The 18,971-nt window shown below is 41.6% G+C and overlaps 1 protein-coding gene across 1 annotated transcript in view; it reads right to left on the bottom strand.

The window, feature by feature from the left end:
- The window catches only part of SLAIN1 (SLAIN motif family member 1), a gene marked incomplete at both ends in the record, with an annotated part of 59,131 nt that extends 43,481 nt beyond the window's left edge, over positions 1-15,650 (bottom strand). The window contains 2 exons of the mRNA XM_079540530.1: positions 11,896-12,035; positions 15,208-15,650. Of these exons, the coding sequence (XP_079396656.1) occupies positions 11,896-12,035; positions 15,208-15,650 (583 nt within the window). The remainder of the gene's footprint in view (positions 1-11,895; positions 12,036-15,207) is intronic.
- Between the last annotated feature and the right edge of the window lie 3,321 nt (positions 15,651-18,971).

Here is an 18,971-nt window from a genome sequence, read left to right as displayed (position 1 = left end):
ACATTCAAGGCCAGGCTGGATGTGGCTCTGGGCAGCCTGGTCTGGTGGTTGGTGACCCTGCACATAGCAGGGGAATTGAAATCAGATGATCATTGTGGATCTTTTCAACCCAGGCCATTCTATGATTCTATGATAATCATGCAAAACAGGATAAATGACATAAAGATATTTGATATAGGTACTATTGTCATTATTATTACTGTGATTAGGGTCAGGGCTTCTGTAATGACAGCTTTTAGCCTAGAGAGACTATTCTCTTCAGATTCCCCAGAGAAAGACTGTCTCCTCCTGCCACCAAGTCAGAGCATATTCCTAAACGTAAGCTCCTTTGGGGTGATTTCAGACATCTCTACAGAGACTCCATAAGTAAACTTTGCCTTATCAGTACATCCCACAGGTACCTACACTGTAGTAAGAATTGTATAAACATTTAACGAAGAGGCAATCTGTGTTTCTTGAAAGCAAGTAACATACATATAACTTGATGGAAAGGGATGTGTAGGAGTATAAAGCTATCAACAAGAGTACATTACAATAGGGAAAGTATGAGAATAACTCAGAAACAATAGTCCATGCACATGAGTTACATGATCACCGTCAACAGAATTATGATGCTGCTGCAGTAACTTTCTGCTCAAGTCTTATTTTATGGAATAAAAGGTACTTCACGGTATCTTTTCAAGCATTTTCACCACCAGAACCAGTCATGCCCACAATTAGCTGGAATTGTCTTAGGCAAGTTTGAAATGTTTTTCAAACTATTCACTAAAAACCATTTGTTTCTTCAAAGTAATTACCTCAGATTTATCAGCACCCACAGAAGCAAAAAATAACAATATCCAACACAAGAAAACGTGTGCCTCTTACAAACTGAAATCTTTTTTTTTTTTTTTTTTGCTTATAAATTGAATGTGCTTTCACAATACATGAAGCAAAAATGACAGAAACAAACCTCAAGGCAACACAAAGGAACATGCTGAAGGCAAAGATTTCCTCCATCAGTTTATTCTGTTGTATTTAGTGCTTGCATAAAAATCACTTTCTTCCCTGCTTTTCCTATGGGTTAGGATGGAGGAATACAGAGCACCAGGAAGGTCTGATAGCATTCTACTGATCTACCTGAGGGTTGTGGTGGTGCCCAGTAACAGGACAAGAGGCAGTGGACCCAAATCGGAACACAGGAGGTGCCCTCTGAATATCAGAAAGGACTTTTTGACTGTGAGAGTGACTGAGCACCAGCATAGTTTGCCCAGAGAAGTTGTGGAGTCTCTCACTTTGGAGATCCTCAAAAGCCAGCGGGACATGGGCCTGGGAAATTTGTGTTGGGTGGCACTGCTTAAGGTGGATGGACCAGGTGACCTCCAGAAGTCCCTGCAAACCTCAGCTCTTCTGAGACTGTGTGGTTCAATGAATACTAGGGAGAAAGAACCTCAAACCATTAGGATGTTGAACTCAGTCCTTTCTATTTGCAGGCAACAAGAGAATATATGACTAAGTTGACATCACTCATACACGACAGGCCACAAAATCCTTTCCTGCCCCCCTAACAGACCTTGTGATTGAAGCCAAAATCACAAATACATGAATTTTCAAATACCTCCAAAATTTGAAACATAGAGATATAGAATCATAGAATCATAGAATCATAGAATCACTAAGGTTGGAAAAGACCTAAAAGATCACCCAGTCCAACCGTTCACCTATTCCCAATAGCTCCTACTAAACCATGTCCCTCAACGCAACATCCAGTCTTTCCTTGAACACCCCCAGGGTCGGTGATTCCACCACCTCCCTGGGCAGTCCATTCCAGTGCCTGACCACCCCTTCTGAAAAGTAATACTTCCTCATGTCCAGCCTGAATTTCCCCTGGCGTAGCTTGAAACCATTCCCCCTGGTCCTATCACTAATGACACGAGAGAAGAGGCCGACCCCCAGCTCACTACAGCCTCCCTTCAGGAAGTTATAGAGAGCAATGAGGTCTCCCCTGAGCCTCCTCTTCTCCAGGCTGAACATTCCCAGCTCCTTCAGCCTCTCCTCATATGGCCTGTGTTCCAGACCCCTCACCAGCTTCGTTGCCCTTCTTTGAACACATTCCAGGGCCTCAATATCTTTCTTGCAGTGAGGGGCCCAAAACTGGACACAGTACTCGAGGTGCGGCCTGACGAGTGCTGAATATAGGGGAACAATCACCTCTCTGCTCCTGCTGGCAACACTGTTTCTGATGCAAGCCAGGATGCCATTGGCCTTCTTGGCCACCTGGGCACACTGTCGGCTCATGTTCAGCCGAGCATCAATCAATACCCCCAGGTCCATTTCCTCTACGCAGTCCTCCAGCCACACCGCCCCAAGCCTGTAGCGTCGCCTGGGGTTGTTGTGGCCGAAGTGCAGGACCCGGCATTTGGCCTTGTTGAAACTCATCCCATTGGCTACAGCCCAGCTCTCCAGCCTGTCCAGATCCCTCTGTAGGGCGTCGCTACCCCCAGGCAGATCCATGCTTCCAGCCAATTTGGTGTCATCTGCGAATTTACTGAGGGTGCACTCGATGCCCTCATCGAGGTCATCTATAAAGATATTGAAGAGGACAGGCCCCAGCACCGACCCCTGCGGAACACCACTCACGACCGGTCGCCAGCTGGATTTGACTCCATTCACCACCACTCTCTGCGCCCGGCCCTCCAGCCAGCTCCTTACCCAGCCAAGAGTGTACCCATCCAAGCCTCTGACTGCCAGCTTCTGCAGGAGAATGCTGTGGGAGACAGTGTCAAAGGCTTTGCTGAAGTCTAGGTAGACCACATCAACAGCCTTTCCTTCATCCACCAGATGGGTCACTAGATCATAGAAGGAGATCAGGTTGGTCAAACAGGACCTGCCCTTCATGAACCCATGCTGGCTAGGCAACCCATGCTGGCTAGGCAACCCATGCTGGCTAGGCTATATGCTACAATATATGCTATATATTATATATATATATAGGCTATATATGCTACAAGACAGATTCAAATCCTTAAGATACAATACTCAACACTTCTCATTTCTCAAAGGTCAGGTACTGTGGTAGTACTCAGAGTCCAATTAAACTGGTATTATACTGCATGAGGCACTTCTGAAGCATACAATAAATGACAGTCCCTATCCTTAACAGCCAACAATCTAAACACCATTTTCATTTCTTTTCATTTTCAAATCTTTCTACATGGTTTTCAAGTGACTTTAAAACATGACAAGCAGCTAATGCTACATCAAATCTATTTATGCACTAAACAAAGTTCAAAGTACCCTACACAATTATTTTCTTTTGCGCTGATAACTTATCAGTCACATGATAGTATCAATAAAAAACTTATACTAAATTTCTTAATATGTAAAAAGAAATTCTAAATGGAAAACAAAACTAATCAATACATGCTGCTGTATGAAGCATGAAAAATCACAAGAGCCATATGCCAGCATGCTAATAATTTAAAAGCTGTAACCTAAACACAGATCCAGAATGAATTTTAAAAAGTTGAAAAATCTTCCTTCTAAAACACATTTATTACACTAACAGGTTGCATGTTAAAAGTGACCTGAGATGTTCATACATACATCAGTGAAGAGGTTAGTGTAATTCATTACTAATAAAATCATGGTTGATTACAAAATGTAACATGCTAACATATATACCCCTAAGAAGAAAAAGAAATCAACATTCTCTCTTAAATTTGTTTCAGGCATTCATCACTACACCATAGACCTTTCTTCTGACTATCTACAATGTCCACAAGTAAGCTCTGATTACAGTCAAAGTCTACAATTCATCAGTGGCATCTCATGCCATTCAGACATCTGCTTTGGGCATTTCGAAGGCATCAGTGCCATATGTATGGATAATTAAATCTAGCCCTGTCTTTCTACTGGCTGTAATAGAAATTTAAATACTGATTGTGTGGAGTTAAGCAAGGAGATGATTGTCTCTGGCTGGAGGTGAAAGTAAATGGATGCATCAACAGAAGCTACCAGACAGATAGGAGACATTACCCAACATTACAAGGAACAGGCAGTACCCTGACAGCCTCATACGTGACACCACGTAAAGCAGAGATGATTTAGGCAATGGTATCAGAATTAGCAAATCTGGGACCAGTGAGTGAAATATAATTAGGCACACGTTGTTTATTTGGCATGGACATGATGGGGAAAAAAAAAACAAACAAAAGAAAGGAATATGCCTGACAGGGTATAAACGTGAAAAATGAAGAGTTCAAATTTACCAGTGAAGAATGTGATTCAATACCTCCAATATCTTGATTTACGGGAGAATTTTACTGTATTGCATTTTATTTATTTTATTTTATTCTGGTAACAAAATAAGAAAACAAATAAATGGTGTCTAAGCTATCAGCTCAACTTTACTTTAAAACAACCAATGTCCCACATCTGATTTCTGCAATATCTCATAGTCAAACATTCCACAAAATAAATTAATCAAGAGCATGCTGAAGTACTTTTTTTTTTTTTTCTCTTTCACAATTCTTTTAAATTAATAGAAGTATAATCTTAAAACTTAATACAACTGCTTTTTAAAACAAGAATAAACCAGGATTCAGCTTTTTCTTTTTTTCTGAGAAAAGCAACTTTTTTGTCTTGCAGGCAGACTTACAGTGCATTTCTCCCTTGATCTTCTCAGAATCATGAAACTTTTAATTAAGTATGCAATTACAGTGTTGGGTCAATCCACGTTCAAAGAATAAAAAAGGCTTAGTGACCTCCCCCAAAAGTGAATATTCCAAAATAAAATATATTCTGTAATTATGACTTTTAAAAACATATCCAATTCTAGAAGTAATATTATGGAAACAGTATCTCAGGAGAAGTGCATGAAAGAATCATATAAAATACTCAGGAATTTCATTTTTATACGTTTGTATTTAGCTTGGAGAAGAGAAGGTTCCAGGGAGACCTCACTTTGGCCTTCCAATACTTGGAAAAGAGTGCATAAACTCTTGATGCAATGACTGTTTACATGGGTGGATAGTGATAGAACAAGGGGGAATAGTTTTAAACTAAGACAGGGGCGATTTAGGTTAGATATTAGGAGAAAGTTTTTAACTCAGAGGGTGGTGACGCACTGGGACAGGTTGCCCAAGGAGGTTGTGGATGCCCCATCCCTGGAGGCATTCAAGGCCAGGCTGGATGTGGCTCTGGGCAGCCTGGTCTGGTGGTTGGCGACCCTGCACATAGCAGGGGAATTTAAACCAGATGATCATTGTGGTCCTTTTTAACCCAGGCTGTCCTGTGATAATATAATAATATGTCTCCATCATCCAAACTAACTTACTCTGTCTTCCAAACAAAGACTATAAAGTAAATCCACAGAGCTTGACTTTAGGGCCAGTACTCCTCAACATTTTCATACATGCCTTGGATACACAACTCAAATGCATTTGGAGCATTTGGACAACACTCTCAGACATACAGATGAAATTTTGGATGGTCCTATGTTGTGATAATCCCGGAGTTGAACTCACTGATTCCTGTGAGTCCTTTTTTTCTAATATATTAAAATGTGATGTCAACCACCAAGGACAAACACTATACATCATATATACAAGCCTACGGACTATATCCTAGGAGTAAAGACCTCTCAAAAGATATTTAGGAGTTATGGCATAGAAAAGTCTGAACAAAAGCTTCTTAAAAAGACACAGTGCTATGAAGACAAGAAACAATGTTCTCATTGACAGCAGAAACACAGAAATAAATAATATTTTCATAAGGGAGTGATGCTACCTCTACATACCTCTACATACATGGGGAAGGCTCATCTACATCATGAAATTTTATTTCCTGTTCTTTTCTGTAGCTATCAAAAATGGGCAGTGAAAGAAAATGGAAATTAAATAAAAAAGTTATAACAATAATTTGGAGACTAACAATGAGAAAGATAAATAGACTTTCAGGACCAAAATGAAATGAGATCTTCCAAAACAGCCCGCTTTGAAAAGATTCTCTTCCCCACAACAAAATTATCCTCAGAGCAAAGCTCATCCATGTCCATCAATAAAGCCTATCTTTAATTTCTGTCTGGGAAAGCAGCAGTATACCTTTCAGACAAAAACATTATTTAGTGCTCCACTGGATAACAGTAACTGTGCCTGTATTTTTAGCGTAACTGTCAGGGTCAAAGCTACTACTACTGCTTTCATACATATGCTGCATTACAGAGTGAGCCTACACTGCAAACATAAACCACCCCTGTTTTAAATAAGGCTTCTGAAATCCTCATGTAAAATTTGACAGTGTTCCTGGCTGTTAAACCTTTCAGGATGAACTGATAATCCTAGCTCAGTAGTAGGTGTGCATTAATAGAGCACTTTCATTCTAAAGTGGGGTGGATATCTTCTCAACAGAGATAATACGTAATACGACTTCTTAGACTGCAAATTCTGTATCTTCTCATAATTGTAATGACAACTAGAAATCAGTTCTAAGAAAACATTTAATTACAAATTGCATAACAGCCAACTCCCAAATAAGAAATGAAAAATTCTTAAAAAGCATATTATACCTAAGAGCCATATTACAAAGGATAGAGATATCAGAGAAATGAATAGATTGAACTGTCTGATTTTCTGTGCATTTTGTTGTTATAAAAATTTTCAACCAAACCTTCTACCGTGATGTGCAGAGTAGAAATGTTCCAATGCCGGAGAAAAATATTTTATTTGAAATGGAAGTACATGCTTCCAAGTAGAGTATTGAAAACCACTTATTTTTTCCCAACTGAAGCATACAAATAATCTTCAGTAGCTGTGTTAGAAAATCCAGTGATATCAGCATTTGCAAAACCTCTGAGAACTTCTTAAAATTATGCCAGTGTTACATGTTACTTCAAATAAATGAAATCTAATAGGAAATAATTCCTACACACGTATGTTTGTGTGCTCTGAGTGCTAAACTTGCACTGTGGTAGAAGACTGCTATACATACTGCCCTCTGTGATGTCATATTCCCTGAAAGGAGCTCAGATGCAGAAAGGTATTACAGATACCAGCAACTTTTGTTGTCAGAAACACACAGAGAGAGAAAATTTTGGATGTCAGGGGGAAGTTCTTGACAGAGAGAGTGGTGAGCGATGGAACAGGCTGTCCAGAGAGACTGTGGATGCCCCATCCCTGGAGGCATTCAAGGCCAGGTTGGATGGGGCCCTGGGCAGCCTGGTCTAGTATTAAATGTGGAGGTTGGTGGCCCTGCCTGTGGCAGGGGGGGTTGGAGCTTGATGATTCTTGGGTCCCTTCCATCTCAAGCCATTCTATGACTCATGCTATGAAATGAGTCAGGCTTGCCACTTCTTTCATGCCTTCAAGAGACTTAGAAATTGTTTTATTTGTGATGAAAACAGCAATGCTATTGTCTGCAGGCTTCAAGACATTATCATTTGCAGCTCCAGAAGGATTTCACGTAAAATTTTAATCTCCATTACATATGAAAAATAAGAATGAGAAAGCTCCGTTAGATCTTATTAATCCACTCCTGATCGAAATAACATGCATCTCTGACAAATCAATGTACATGAAAGAAACAACACGCTGCCACGCAAAACAGCACTGGATTCAGTTCAAGGACACACAATATAAACTATCAGTAACTTACAGTATTTCTTGTTTGCTTCAGCTGTTAACAGACCATGGTGTAAAAGTTCTTTATAACATCAATTTTTACTTGTTGATTAAATATACAACACATCTTAAATATGTCAAACTAAATGACTTCATAGTGAGTCTTTTGGAAGATAAGAAAGAATTAGGAGAACAGGACAGAACCTGTCCTAGTTCTGTGTAAGACAGAAGCTTCATAACTAAATAAAATATTCTGTCTAGGACTCTACCAGCTAAAATTTTTTACAGATAAAAATAATTTAGTACTGCAAATTAATATCTGGGATCCCGTACAATAAACGCTAAAATTTCACTGAGATTTTTGGGTTTTGTGAAATCATAAAATCAACAGGTGATCTATTTAACAAGATACCATACTCACACAACATACAACATAATAGCATCCATCCTGAAGTATATTATTTACTTTAAGAAATGAAAAATAGCTTCATCATAAATTACTGCAGCCAACTGCAAAATTTCTAGACTTCTGTTGCCTACTCTTTTGAAACATCTGAAGCAGCTTTTGTGAATAAGAACTCAACTACGATGATCTCTGTCTCTAACCAATATTTCATATTCTCCAAGGAAGAGTAGTTTTCTTTCTGGAAGGCTGAATTGGATGAAATATGCTTTGAAGCCCTGCATAAAAGCTGAACTCCTATAGCCTGACTCCTTCCTAAGCCTCTAAACTCCTCAGTATATCCATCTGACTGCTCCACAGCAGTTTTTACAGAAGTGAAGCTACTCAGTCTAGCTTCATCCAGGATGTATATCAACATCTTTTAATAATTTCAGACAAGTTATACCAATCTGCAGCATCTAGGAAGTTTATATACTACATCTCTCTCTCCCCCAGTGGGTTTTAATGCTGACATTTCACATCGTCAAGGATTACCAAGGATTATAGAAGCTCCACTATACTTTTACGACTATTAAGTGACCCTGGTGATTTAAATGAAACTAAAGAAATAAGACAGAAAGCAGTAGTGACAAATGGACAAGGAACTGATTCTACAGTAAATGGAGAACCGTGGTAAACAACAAAAACCATAAAGGTTTTAAACAAAAGATAACAGAAGAAGAACAAAGAGAAAGAACTGATTCAGGTCAGGTCATAAAGTAAAAACAAAGATCACCTCATCACTAGAATTGCACCTGGAAAACAGGAAAAGTTCTAAGTAAAGACCTTACCATATGAGATTCCATGTAAGGGATGGAATATCTCCCATAAGAGAAAAGACTGAAAGAGCTGGGGCTGTTCAGCCTGGAGAAGAGAAGGTTCCAGGGAGACCTGATAGCGGACTTTCAGTATCTAAAGGGGGTTTGTAAGAAAGAAGGGGACGGGCTCAATAGAAACATCTGTTGTGATAGAATGAAGGGAAATTATTTCAAACTAAGAGGGGAGATTTAAACTAGATATAATGAGAAAGATGTTTTATGATAAGGCTGGTGAGACACTGGAACAGGCTGCTCAGAGAGGTGGTGGATGCCCCATCGCCTGGAGACATCCAAGGTCAGGTGGGACGGAGCTCTGAGCAACCTGATGGAGCTGTAGGTGCCCCTGTTCACAGCAGAGGAGTTAGGCTAGATGGTCTTTAAAGGTCCCTTCCAACTCAAATGATTCTCTGATATAACTCTTATCCTTCTTAAAGCTATCATGCTTAATCCACTGGAACAGGACTTGTAATAAGTCTAGTTCATTACAAACTAAACATACAAGTTAACTAATAAGTGGTAGAACAGAGGCATGCAGAGAAGCTTGTCTATGTTCTCACAGCACTTCGCAGCGAAATCACCTGCAGACCACCACTGTGCTTATACCCCTAAAGATTTATTCCAAGATGAAATCTTCCACCTTGAAACACATAAAACAGTTTTTTTTTTTCTTTTTCCACTAGAAAGGAAACAGGCGCAGTAAAGTGAAAAGAAAAATAGCATCATTAAGTGACTCTCCAACCTGAAACATCAAGTAGACATTTTATTATTTCATTGCCTAGGATTGCTTTGGCTTAAGTCTCTCAAAGGCATTTAGGCTCGTTGTGAGCCATTCCAATGCTGGGAAATTTCACACAACAACTCATCATTTTTATGAAAATCAAAATATAATAAAATAAGGGAAACTTAAGCAGGAACAAATGAGCACGGATTTAAATATTGCTAGAAGAGAACATAAATTTGTTAAATGCAGAAAAACAGCGTCACAAAATTTTACTTTCTGTGTGCATTCATACGTGCTGATCTGGCAGACAAAAATCTATTTTTACCGCTTTTCATTTCTGTCTGTACCACAGTGCTAAGAGAGGGATGATAATGTAAACTGGATTAATTTTTGGCTGATGCATCATTGACAAATTACTAATCTAATTCTACCTGTAAAACATCTCAGAAAGAGCATACTGGTACATTACAAATACTTTTTTTTTTAACTAGGTGTTTAATATTTCTCTCATATATAGTGCTACAGTTGATTCTGTGCCTTACAGAAAAATCATTACTAGATTTCAAAATCACTCTAAAATACCATTCCAAAGCCAACAGCTGAAGGGGGAAAATACTTTTCAACTTTTAAGTATGAAGTCTGAAAATTTAACATTTAGGAAAGAAGAGTGCCATTGTTAATTGTAACAATTTTACCATGAAATTCTTGCAGTTGTAACAGGAGTCCATTCCTTCCTTGAACATATGGCTCCCATATCAACATAAAGCCTGGGAAATTCATGACGCCATCACAACTGAAGTGATCCATCATCAATGTAAGTCAATGTATGTCACTCACTGTGACTTCTGCAGAGAGACTGTATGGATAATCATATAGTGATTTAAATCCAAAGAAATAAATTTGCCTTTCTAATGCTTTTATTGCCTATTAAATGTAAATTAATACCTTGGAAGGGAAAAATAGGTCATGTATTCCTCTGGCTGATTCCTGCATAAACATTATGGACTTGATTCAGTTGCTCATACCTATATGTATAGAGAGTATACTGAGGTGTGCTTGGGAGGCCATGATACCTTCAAAAGAATAGCAGAGTCACAGAACCTGAGAAAGGTTTGCACCCTTCCTGAGTGGAAGCCAGATGTCAAATAGGGTAACTCAGGACATCCCGAATGGTACTAAATGCCTACATGGGACAATTTGAGTGGAACCTCTACACCAGTATTCAGTTCCAAACTGGGATGCCCTACACAATCTAGATGTAGGATATCTTCAGATGTGACATATCTTCAGGTGACCAGATGCAAGTTGAGTTCCATTATTGTCAGTGGACTCAACAGAGCTCCATTTAATTCTAAGAACAACACCTACACCACGTTCCCTGAGTAGCTCCCCAGGACTCTAGACGAAAATCCCGCTAATTGCCAAACACAGACTTCCAGCACACACTGCAAACACCTGAGCACAGTTAGGATCCCAAGACAAATTCCACTCTACAGCTAGGTGGGATTATTACCAATATATGAACCCCAGTTTGGCTCACCTAACTGTAGGCAAATGAACTCGACTGCTTATTGCTATGACAGTAATTATTGTGTGATCTTTTAGTTAAAGCAAAGAGAAAGATCCCTTCAGAGACTGATTCAGTTAAATGCCTAATTTTGGATAAGACTAACCAAAACTTTACATATGCACCAAAGCATGTATGTACATGTTCAGCCACTCTTAATAAATATTGTAGCTAAGTTATACAGCTAATGGCAGTACGAGCAGATGGCTGTATTTCCTTTTCCTGTCAACCTCCTGTTCATCTGTATTTTCTTACCTAGTGACTTATAAACATCAACATAGAGTTTTCTATCTTATTCACTCTCTTCGAACGCTTATTACAGTGTTAATACGATCCTAACTCATTAACAAAAAAATAAAAAATGCATTGCATCTTGACAATTTGGTTTTGCATATAACCAGAAGCACTGCTTTTCAAATCTCAGTGCCAGATGAGTACTAAAGTTTGCATCAAAGTTTTCTTGCAAAGAGGTCCGCAAATTCCTGTTTTAAGCAATGTATGAAAAATACCATGTTGAAAATATGAGTTATGAAACAAAAGAAAAGAATAACAAAGAAGGAGAATACTTTAATACTTCAAAAAATTCATCATCATCAAAATAAATATTAACAATAGTGTTCAAGGAGTAGAGGAAGAGTTGCAAGAAAAACTGCATGTTTGCTACTTTTGGAGCTTGCTGAACTGCAAAAGACATTGAAACACTAGGACAAGACAGCCAGCTTACTAGTAGAAAAATTCAAACAACATACCTTGTTCCAGTCTAAAGCATAAGGAACGTTTTGCAGCCTCTATCTCAGGACTTGGATGATCCAGAACACGTCTGCACCACTGCAGGGGACTCAGTGATTTCTCTTGAAGAGTGACAGTCTTGTTAGGCAAGACGTACAACCTTAACCAAAATACACACAAATGTCAGCAAGAAATGCAATACTTAAGATTTTACATTTCTATTCTCAGTTTCCTGCCCCTTTGTAATTTTTAACAGTGCAAAGCTGCAATATAATTCTAATAACAAGAGATATTCTGAAAATTAGTTTAAACTAATTTTCTTCCCTCCTCAGCAAGCCAGGTGCCAAATTACAGACTTTACAGGTCTAGAACTGCCAATCTAAGTTCAATGAGACCTCTCATTAAAATCCCGCATCTCATTATTAAGATTGTCAGAATTTCAGAAAGGTTCAAAATTCAAATGCATTAGCTGCTGCACACATCTGTAAAGATGTACACACAACAAAGAAGCTACCGGTTTTCCCTTTTCTATTTATCTTTACTGGGGATTAGATAATTTCAATACTCAATTTTGCGTATAAATTACAATTTCACTGTTATGCTTTGCATTTTGACCTATAATTTAATCAACTTGTCAGAACGCTCATGATAATGCAAGTTGTACAAAGGGCCTTCTCCTAGATGAAGCAAATGCTGTACAGCAGTCAGACTTCTAAAGATTAGAAAACATTTATAGAGATGTTTTCCATGTTGTTTTCCACCAGGAAAAAAAGCAAAAAGAACTAGCATATATGCATTACTCTCATGCGCTATTCTCATACTACAGAAGGCAACTAATCAGATGGCCAAGCACATTAGGAAGCCAGGTATCAAGAGTGGATTTCATGGGTAAATTCTTGAAGCTGGGATTTGTGCTGCTGCTGCTGCCCTTGCAGATTAGCTCACCAGGGCAGGCATCAGCTCACCTGGGTGAACACAAATCTTCCCAGGAAATGAACTATTATTAGCTGCCCAAGATCACTCTCAGCTTATCAGCCTCACCACTTCTGATCAATGGGGATGCAGACAGTCTTAGATATTCTGCATCAGCAAAATGCTCCACAGACTGCAAAAGGATTCAGTATCCAAATAGGAGGTACAAAAGGCAAGACAACAACAACAAAAGGATTGAGCTTATCAGGTAGACTGCTTTCAGCTTTTCAACTGTTGAGAGTTTTGGTTCACCAGCTACCCAAGCCAGAGTGTAACTCTTCTCCCATCTCTGCCCTGTATCTCTTCCTGTGAGGTAGGTAAATCAGTGCTCCCTGCCCAGCTCACAGCGAATCAATACCCTCACCTCAACTGGTATCTCTCCTGGCAGTCTCAGAGGAGTTCAACTATTGAATTGCTCTAAGGAGAAGACTAATTTCCCCTTGCTTCCTCCAGTGCTTGGCTACATATTTTAAAAATGATCCTGTGGAAAAAAAAAAGAAAGGGAAAAGGAAAAAACAGAAAGGCTTTGAGCTCTCCTGTTAACTTGCAGAAGTGTTTCAAAAGTTAGACGTCCAACTGATGAATTCTCAGTGATGACACACTTAAAGAGCTGACAAAAAGATTTGACTTGTCTGCAATGATGCTAATCCTGTTTTTTTTTGTTGTTGTTGTTTGTTTGTTTTACTGTTTGTTTAAAAAAAAAGATAAAAAGCTAAGGTCTAAAATTAGTAACCAACAACCAGGGCACACAATGGTCTTTGGCCTCCTAGATACCAGACTGCTTTGAAGACTTGCATGACAAAAAGCCCCAGGCAGCTGACATCACACAGCTGACCATTAATGGAAAAGGATGGAAATTCAACCTTGAATGAAAAATGTGCAACAGGTAAAGCAGCTCCTGGCAGAATAAACAAGTTGCCAAATTCTTCTTGTAGAGACACGGCTGTGTGACAAGTAGGCAAGTTTTTATCTTAATAAAGCACTTAGGAATGCTTCCTGGGGGCACATCAAAAAGGACGCTGATCAAGATCATCACTCTGTTGAGGCACGCAAAATAATGCTGACTTTGCAGTGCTTTGTGAAACATAAACAAAAAGGAATAATGTTTTGTTGAGGAGGACTGGAGCACACAAATCCTCAGTGGAAAGGAAAATTGAATCATTGTTGCTCCTCTGTCACGAACACTGGGTTGTAGGACTGAAGTAAAATCAGGACCTATAGCCCCAGAGGAACATTGCACAGACCAACAGTGCACACAGTGAAACCACACTAGCAACATGTCCATACAATTTTTGGACGATTCTCAGCTGGAAGAAGCAATTATCAAAAACTGAAGCATGGATAACCTTGTAGCATGAACTAGATATAACCAACATTCAAGAAATATTTACATTATTCAGATTAATTTTAAAATATTTTTTCTGCTACCAAAATAAGGGTGTTTAAGTGCTTCTCAGCTGCACTACGTTGTATTCTCAGCTCATCTAACCTTCCTATTAAAAAACTGCAATCATTAGAAAAATGATGTTGAAGTTTCAACACATTCTTAAGACGGATATGTGAATACAGATAATGCAGGTCATACTACTGAGACTGTGTGTTGTGTATGAACACAACTGAGCATCAATTATCCCCAATACAGTTATGCAGCATCATCTCCATAGTATTTCTGCAGCGTCTGGATAGTTCCTGAGATGTCTGCATGCTTTGCTGGGGCAAGTTGGAAGCACCAGACGTTATTTATTTACCCCTTCCAAGAAGCCCCTACTTTTTGTTTTCAAGGAATCCTTCTTCTAGGTCAATTTTCTGTTAGGCTTTATTAATTTGCTGTTTGTTGCTGCCTTACCTGACGCACCAGCACACCGCCATGCGTCCTGATGCTACATGAAGATACACAAACAACCCTTTAGGTCTATGTCTAAAAGACAAAAGCCCTCCCAAATCCCTTAGGATCTGCTACAATTGGACTGAGATTTTAGGATGGCGAGCGAGGCGGCGCTGCCCTGATAAAGGATTTCCCAAATCCCTTAATATTTTTAATTCCTTATGTAAAGCGGAGGCTGGAACTAGGCTGACACCTCAAATCGGGGGAGGCAAGCATCCGCGGAAGGGAGAATGCAGAAGGGGCACACGCAGGGAGGGGAGCCGAGGGATCAAGCACTGGGGGTCCCCACCGCGCCACATTAAAATAAAGGAAAAATAAAAGAAAACGCAGGATAAAAAAGGCAGATGTAAGTTTAAGCAGCACGAGATCAAGTGGATTTGGGGGCTAATGCTAATAACGCCTTGAGCCAGCAGCCGGGAAGCTCGGCAGCCCCGTAAGGGGCCCGGGGACGGCCGCGGGGGCGATCCGCATGTACCATGTATCCTCGTCCTGGCCGCAGCATCCGTCCTCCAGCTCCAGCACCGCCACCTCGTCCAGCACCGTGGCAACCCCCGCACCGCCGGCCTCCTGCCCGCCGCCAGCCGCCTTGAAGTAGGCGAGGGGCTCCTGCAGGCCGGGCGCGGCGCCGGGCAGCGGGCCGGGCACGCACGGCGCGGCCGGGGTCGGAGCCGGAGCCGGAGCCGGCCCAGGGGGGCTGGCGGGGCGCAGCGCGGCGGCGGCCGGCAGCGGGGCCAGCAGCAGGTGCGGGCTGGGCGGGCGGGCGGCGGCGGCACGGCTGCGGAGCTGTTCGTTTTGCTTCTCCAGCTTGCGCACCAGCTCCTGCAGCTTCTTCACCTCCAGCTCGGCGCTCACGGCCGCGCCGGCGCCGCTCCCCTTCACCTCCGCCATCATCGCCGGTTTCAGCAAGGCGGCCTCCATCCTGCCGGCCCTTCGCCGCGCCGCCGCAGGGCAGCGCCCGGGCCCGCGGGCGCTGGGGAGGGAGCGCCGGGAACGAGAGTCGGGACCCTGCGCTGCGCTCCGCCGCCCGCTCCGCTCCGCCGCTGCTGCGCCTCCCGACAGCGGCGGGCAAGGCGCGGGCGGGCCCGGTTCCCTCCCACTCGGCAGCCGAAGCGGGGAGGGAACAAAGCCGGGGCCGCCGCCTGGCCTCTCGGCTCGGGGCCGCGGCGGGACGCCGAATGATGTGAGCCCGTAGGTGTCGAGGCGGTAATTATGCAGATTGCGGTGTGATTGGAAACGAGAGGCGCAGCGGGAGGCTCTGTCGTCGGGCTCGAAACGAACGGATGCAGGCAGACGTTTGTGGCTACCAGACTTGCTGATGTTTCGGGTCTTCTGATTCACAGCAGCGTGTTTTCAGAACAAGTGTCGTGACAAGAGCTGAGGGAGCTGGGGCTATTTACTTATTGAAGGAGGCTCAAGGGAGACCGCATCTCTCTCTGCAACTGCCTCGAGGAGGTGGGGGGTCTCTTCTCCGAAGCTGCAGGCAATGGGACAAGAAGAAACGGCCTCAGGTTGCTCCAGAGTGAGCTCTAGGCTGGATATTACAAAAAGGGGCTGTGAAGCATTGGGACAGGCTGCCCAGGGAAGTAGTTGGGTCCCCATCCCTGGAAGTATTTAAAAGACATGTAGGTGTGGTGCTTAAGGGTGTGGTTGAGCAGCAGATGTGGCAGTGCTGGGTTAATGGCTGGAGTTGATAACCTTAGAAGTCTTTTCCAACACAAATAATTCTATGGTTCTATGATTTTTTTAAGTTGTGTTGGTGATGAAGGGAGACAGAACCACAAACAGTAGAAAACCACACAAAATTGTTGGAAGACTTTTACCACTAATATTGTCTAGTCCACGACTACCATGACCAATACACCATGTCCTTCAGTGCCACATCTCCACATTTCTTGAACACCTCCAGGGACGGTGAGACCACCACTTCTCTGTGCAGGCTGTTCCAGTGCCTCATCACTCTTTCTGAGAAGAAATTCTTCCTAATATCCAACCTGAAGCTCTCCTGGCACAACTTGAGGCCGTTACCTCTCTTACTGTCATGAATTACCAAGCATAACAAAAACATAACAAAATTGTTAAGTGGAGGAGAACCCATGAGATGAAAAATGCTCCTCCCTTCCTCTTCCCTCATTGAAAGGTCCTTTAACATAGCCCAGATAACGTAAATCAGTTTGCTACCCTTCCTTATCATTCCTTGTCTAGGAACAAGTAATTTCTTCCAGTGGAAGAAATTACTCATGCATCCCTTCTCCTCAGCAAGCAGGTGGAAAGAGGTTCAGCATCATACCCAACCACTGTGTGGGCAACACAACCATTTCACACCCAGGACTGCCCCTTGGGTTCATTTAATCAGGAGAAGACAGAGGTTGCCCTGAAGTTGCTGCCATGAAGTTTCCTACAGCTCTGATGTATGTGAATTGCCAGGTCAGCCACTGCTGGTAGCTGTTGGGGTCAATTGGCTGCTACCCAACTGCTGGGTACACCAATCCTGGACAGAGCTGTAGCGATAGCAGCCACTGCCGCCTGCAGCATCACAGGTTTCATATGTCAGGAGGTACAGGTTCTCTACTCAAAGCATAAACAAATCAACCAGTTCTCTGTTTTCTCTCTTTTGTTCGTAGTCTTTGAGGGGAAACTTTCTTCTGCATATGCACAGGACCACAGCACTATTACTTGTTAATCTTTTAAGCACTTACGCTATCACAGTGTAAGGATAACAGCTTGTACTACAAGAGTGGCTGTAAAGATAAAGCAGAGAACAAAGCACTGACGTACTGATTTTTATTTTACCACCGAAGAGAATAAACATAGCCTCTAGCATAACCTAGATTGATCCCGATAGTGCTAAATCCAAAAATTTTGTTTGGTCTCCTCCATCCACTTGGAAGAGAGAAGTGGAAAAATGTTGAATGTAAAAAACTGCTGGCCCCAATTCTGCCATGTATCATCCATGTTGGTAGCATAATCCAGTTTTCACTGCTACGGATAGCAAATTGTTGACTACCTGCTTCTGTTTATGCTGCCAACACAAATGCTGCACACAGACACTTGTTGGGGCAGTGGTCAGAGGAGGAAAAGCTGAGTGCTGAGTGCAATGCCTTAGTCTTGGGCCAAACTTTTCAGGCAGCTCAAACAAGTTGATTACAAGCAGAATAAGGATCACTACATCTCACCCCTCTTCTTTGAGTAGGACAGCTTCGAATCTCATCTCTATCCTGCAAGAGTTCAAACTTGTTCATGCTTCTGCTACTATGCTCATAATTGCTGTGTGAGACAGTGTCTTTTTTCCAGGTATTTCCTGGCTGAGTGGAGGTTAACCATCCATTTCACTGAATTGCTTTTGTTGCTGTATGTCAAATGTATGTGTAATATCTTTGCACATGGTGTTGGTGGATAAACGTGTGCTTTTAAGTCCTCTATAACGTCTGTGCTGGCATACTGGTCTTCTGGCAAGAGGGTTAGAACATGATTGAAATATTTGACCTGTTTGCTTTTCCTTAGCAAATTATTTTCCTCCCAATATTAACGTTACTAAAAAAATTGTTAACAAGCTCTACTCAGTGTCCCAATACTAGCTGATTAGGCTGGCCAGCTGAGAACACATACACTCTTTACAAACCCAATAAAGACTTTATGATTCCATTTATTTTTTTTTAAAGTTACTGATAAAATGTGTTTTACCTCCAGTCTTACATCTTCGAATACCCATCAAACCTGTTATTTCCTGGACCTGAGAAACTGCAGTAGCAGAAAAGGTGCTGATTTTGGCTACTTACATGGCCTACTGGAGTAGAAATTTATGAATCAGTATAGTTGTTGATAGGCTCCCAATGCAGAGAACAAAGAAGCAGAAAAGCCTGCAGATCCCATCTGCTCTTTTCTGATAATAAGCCTGTTGCTTTATTCTGTAATAGCTGCAGGCTGGACCTGCCTTTCAGGCAAGCCAGTAAAGAATTAATTGCAGTAATCCAGTCTGAGCTTCACAAAGGATGTGTTACAATAAGGTCAGAGCACGGATGGTAACCTCCATGCCTAGTGAAATTTTGAGGAGCAGTTCCAGACCAAAAAACGTCTGTGAAAATAACTTCATAGAAGTAGAGCCACTAACACAGCAGCAGCAGTCCATCTAACCAGTGACCGGTAACAAAGGCTGAGAGTAGCTGCTTAGGGAAAATATATCAGAAACAAGAAAAATACTGAGAATTTCTCTCCAGCATTCTGTAGTCAGCAGATTGGGAC

Source organism: Tetrao urogallus (assembly GCF_951394365.1).
Source record: "Tetrao urogallus genome assembly, chromosome: 1".
Lineage (NCBI taxonomy): Eukaryota > Metazoa > Chordata > Aves > Galliformes > Phasianidae > Tetrao > Tetrao urogallus.
Note: the sequence above shows the minus strand (reverse complement) of the source record. Positions and strands in the feature narration are given on the sequence as shown.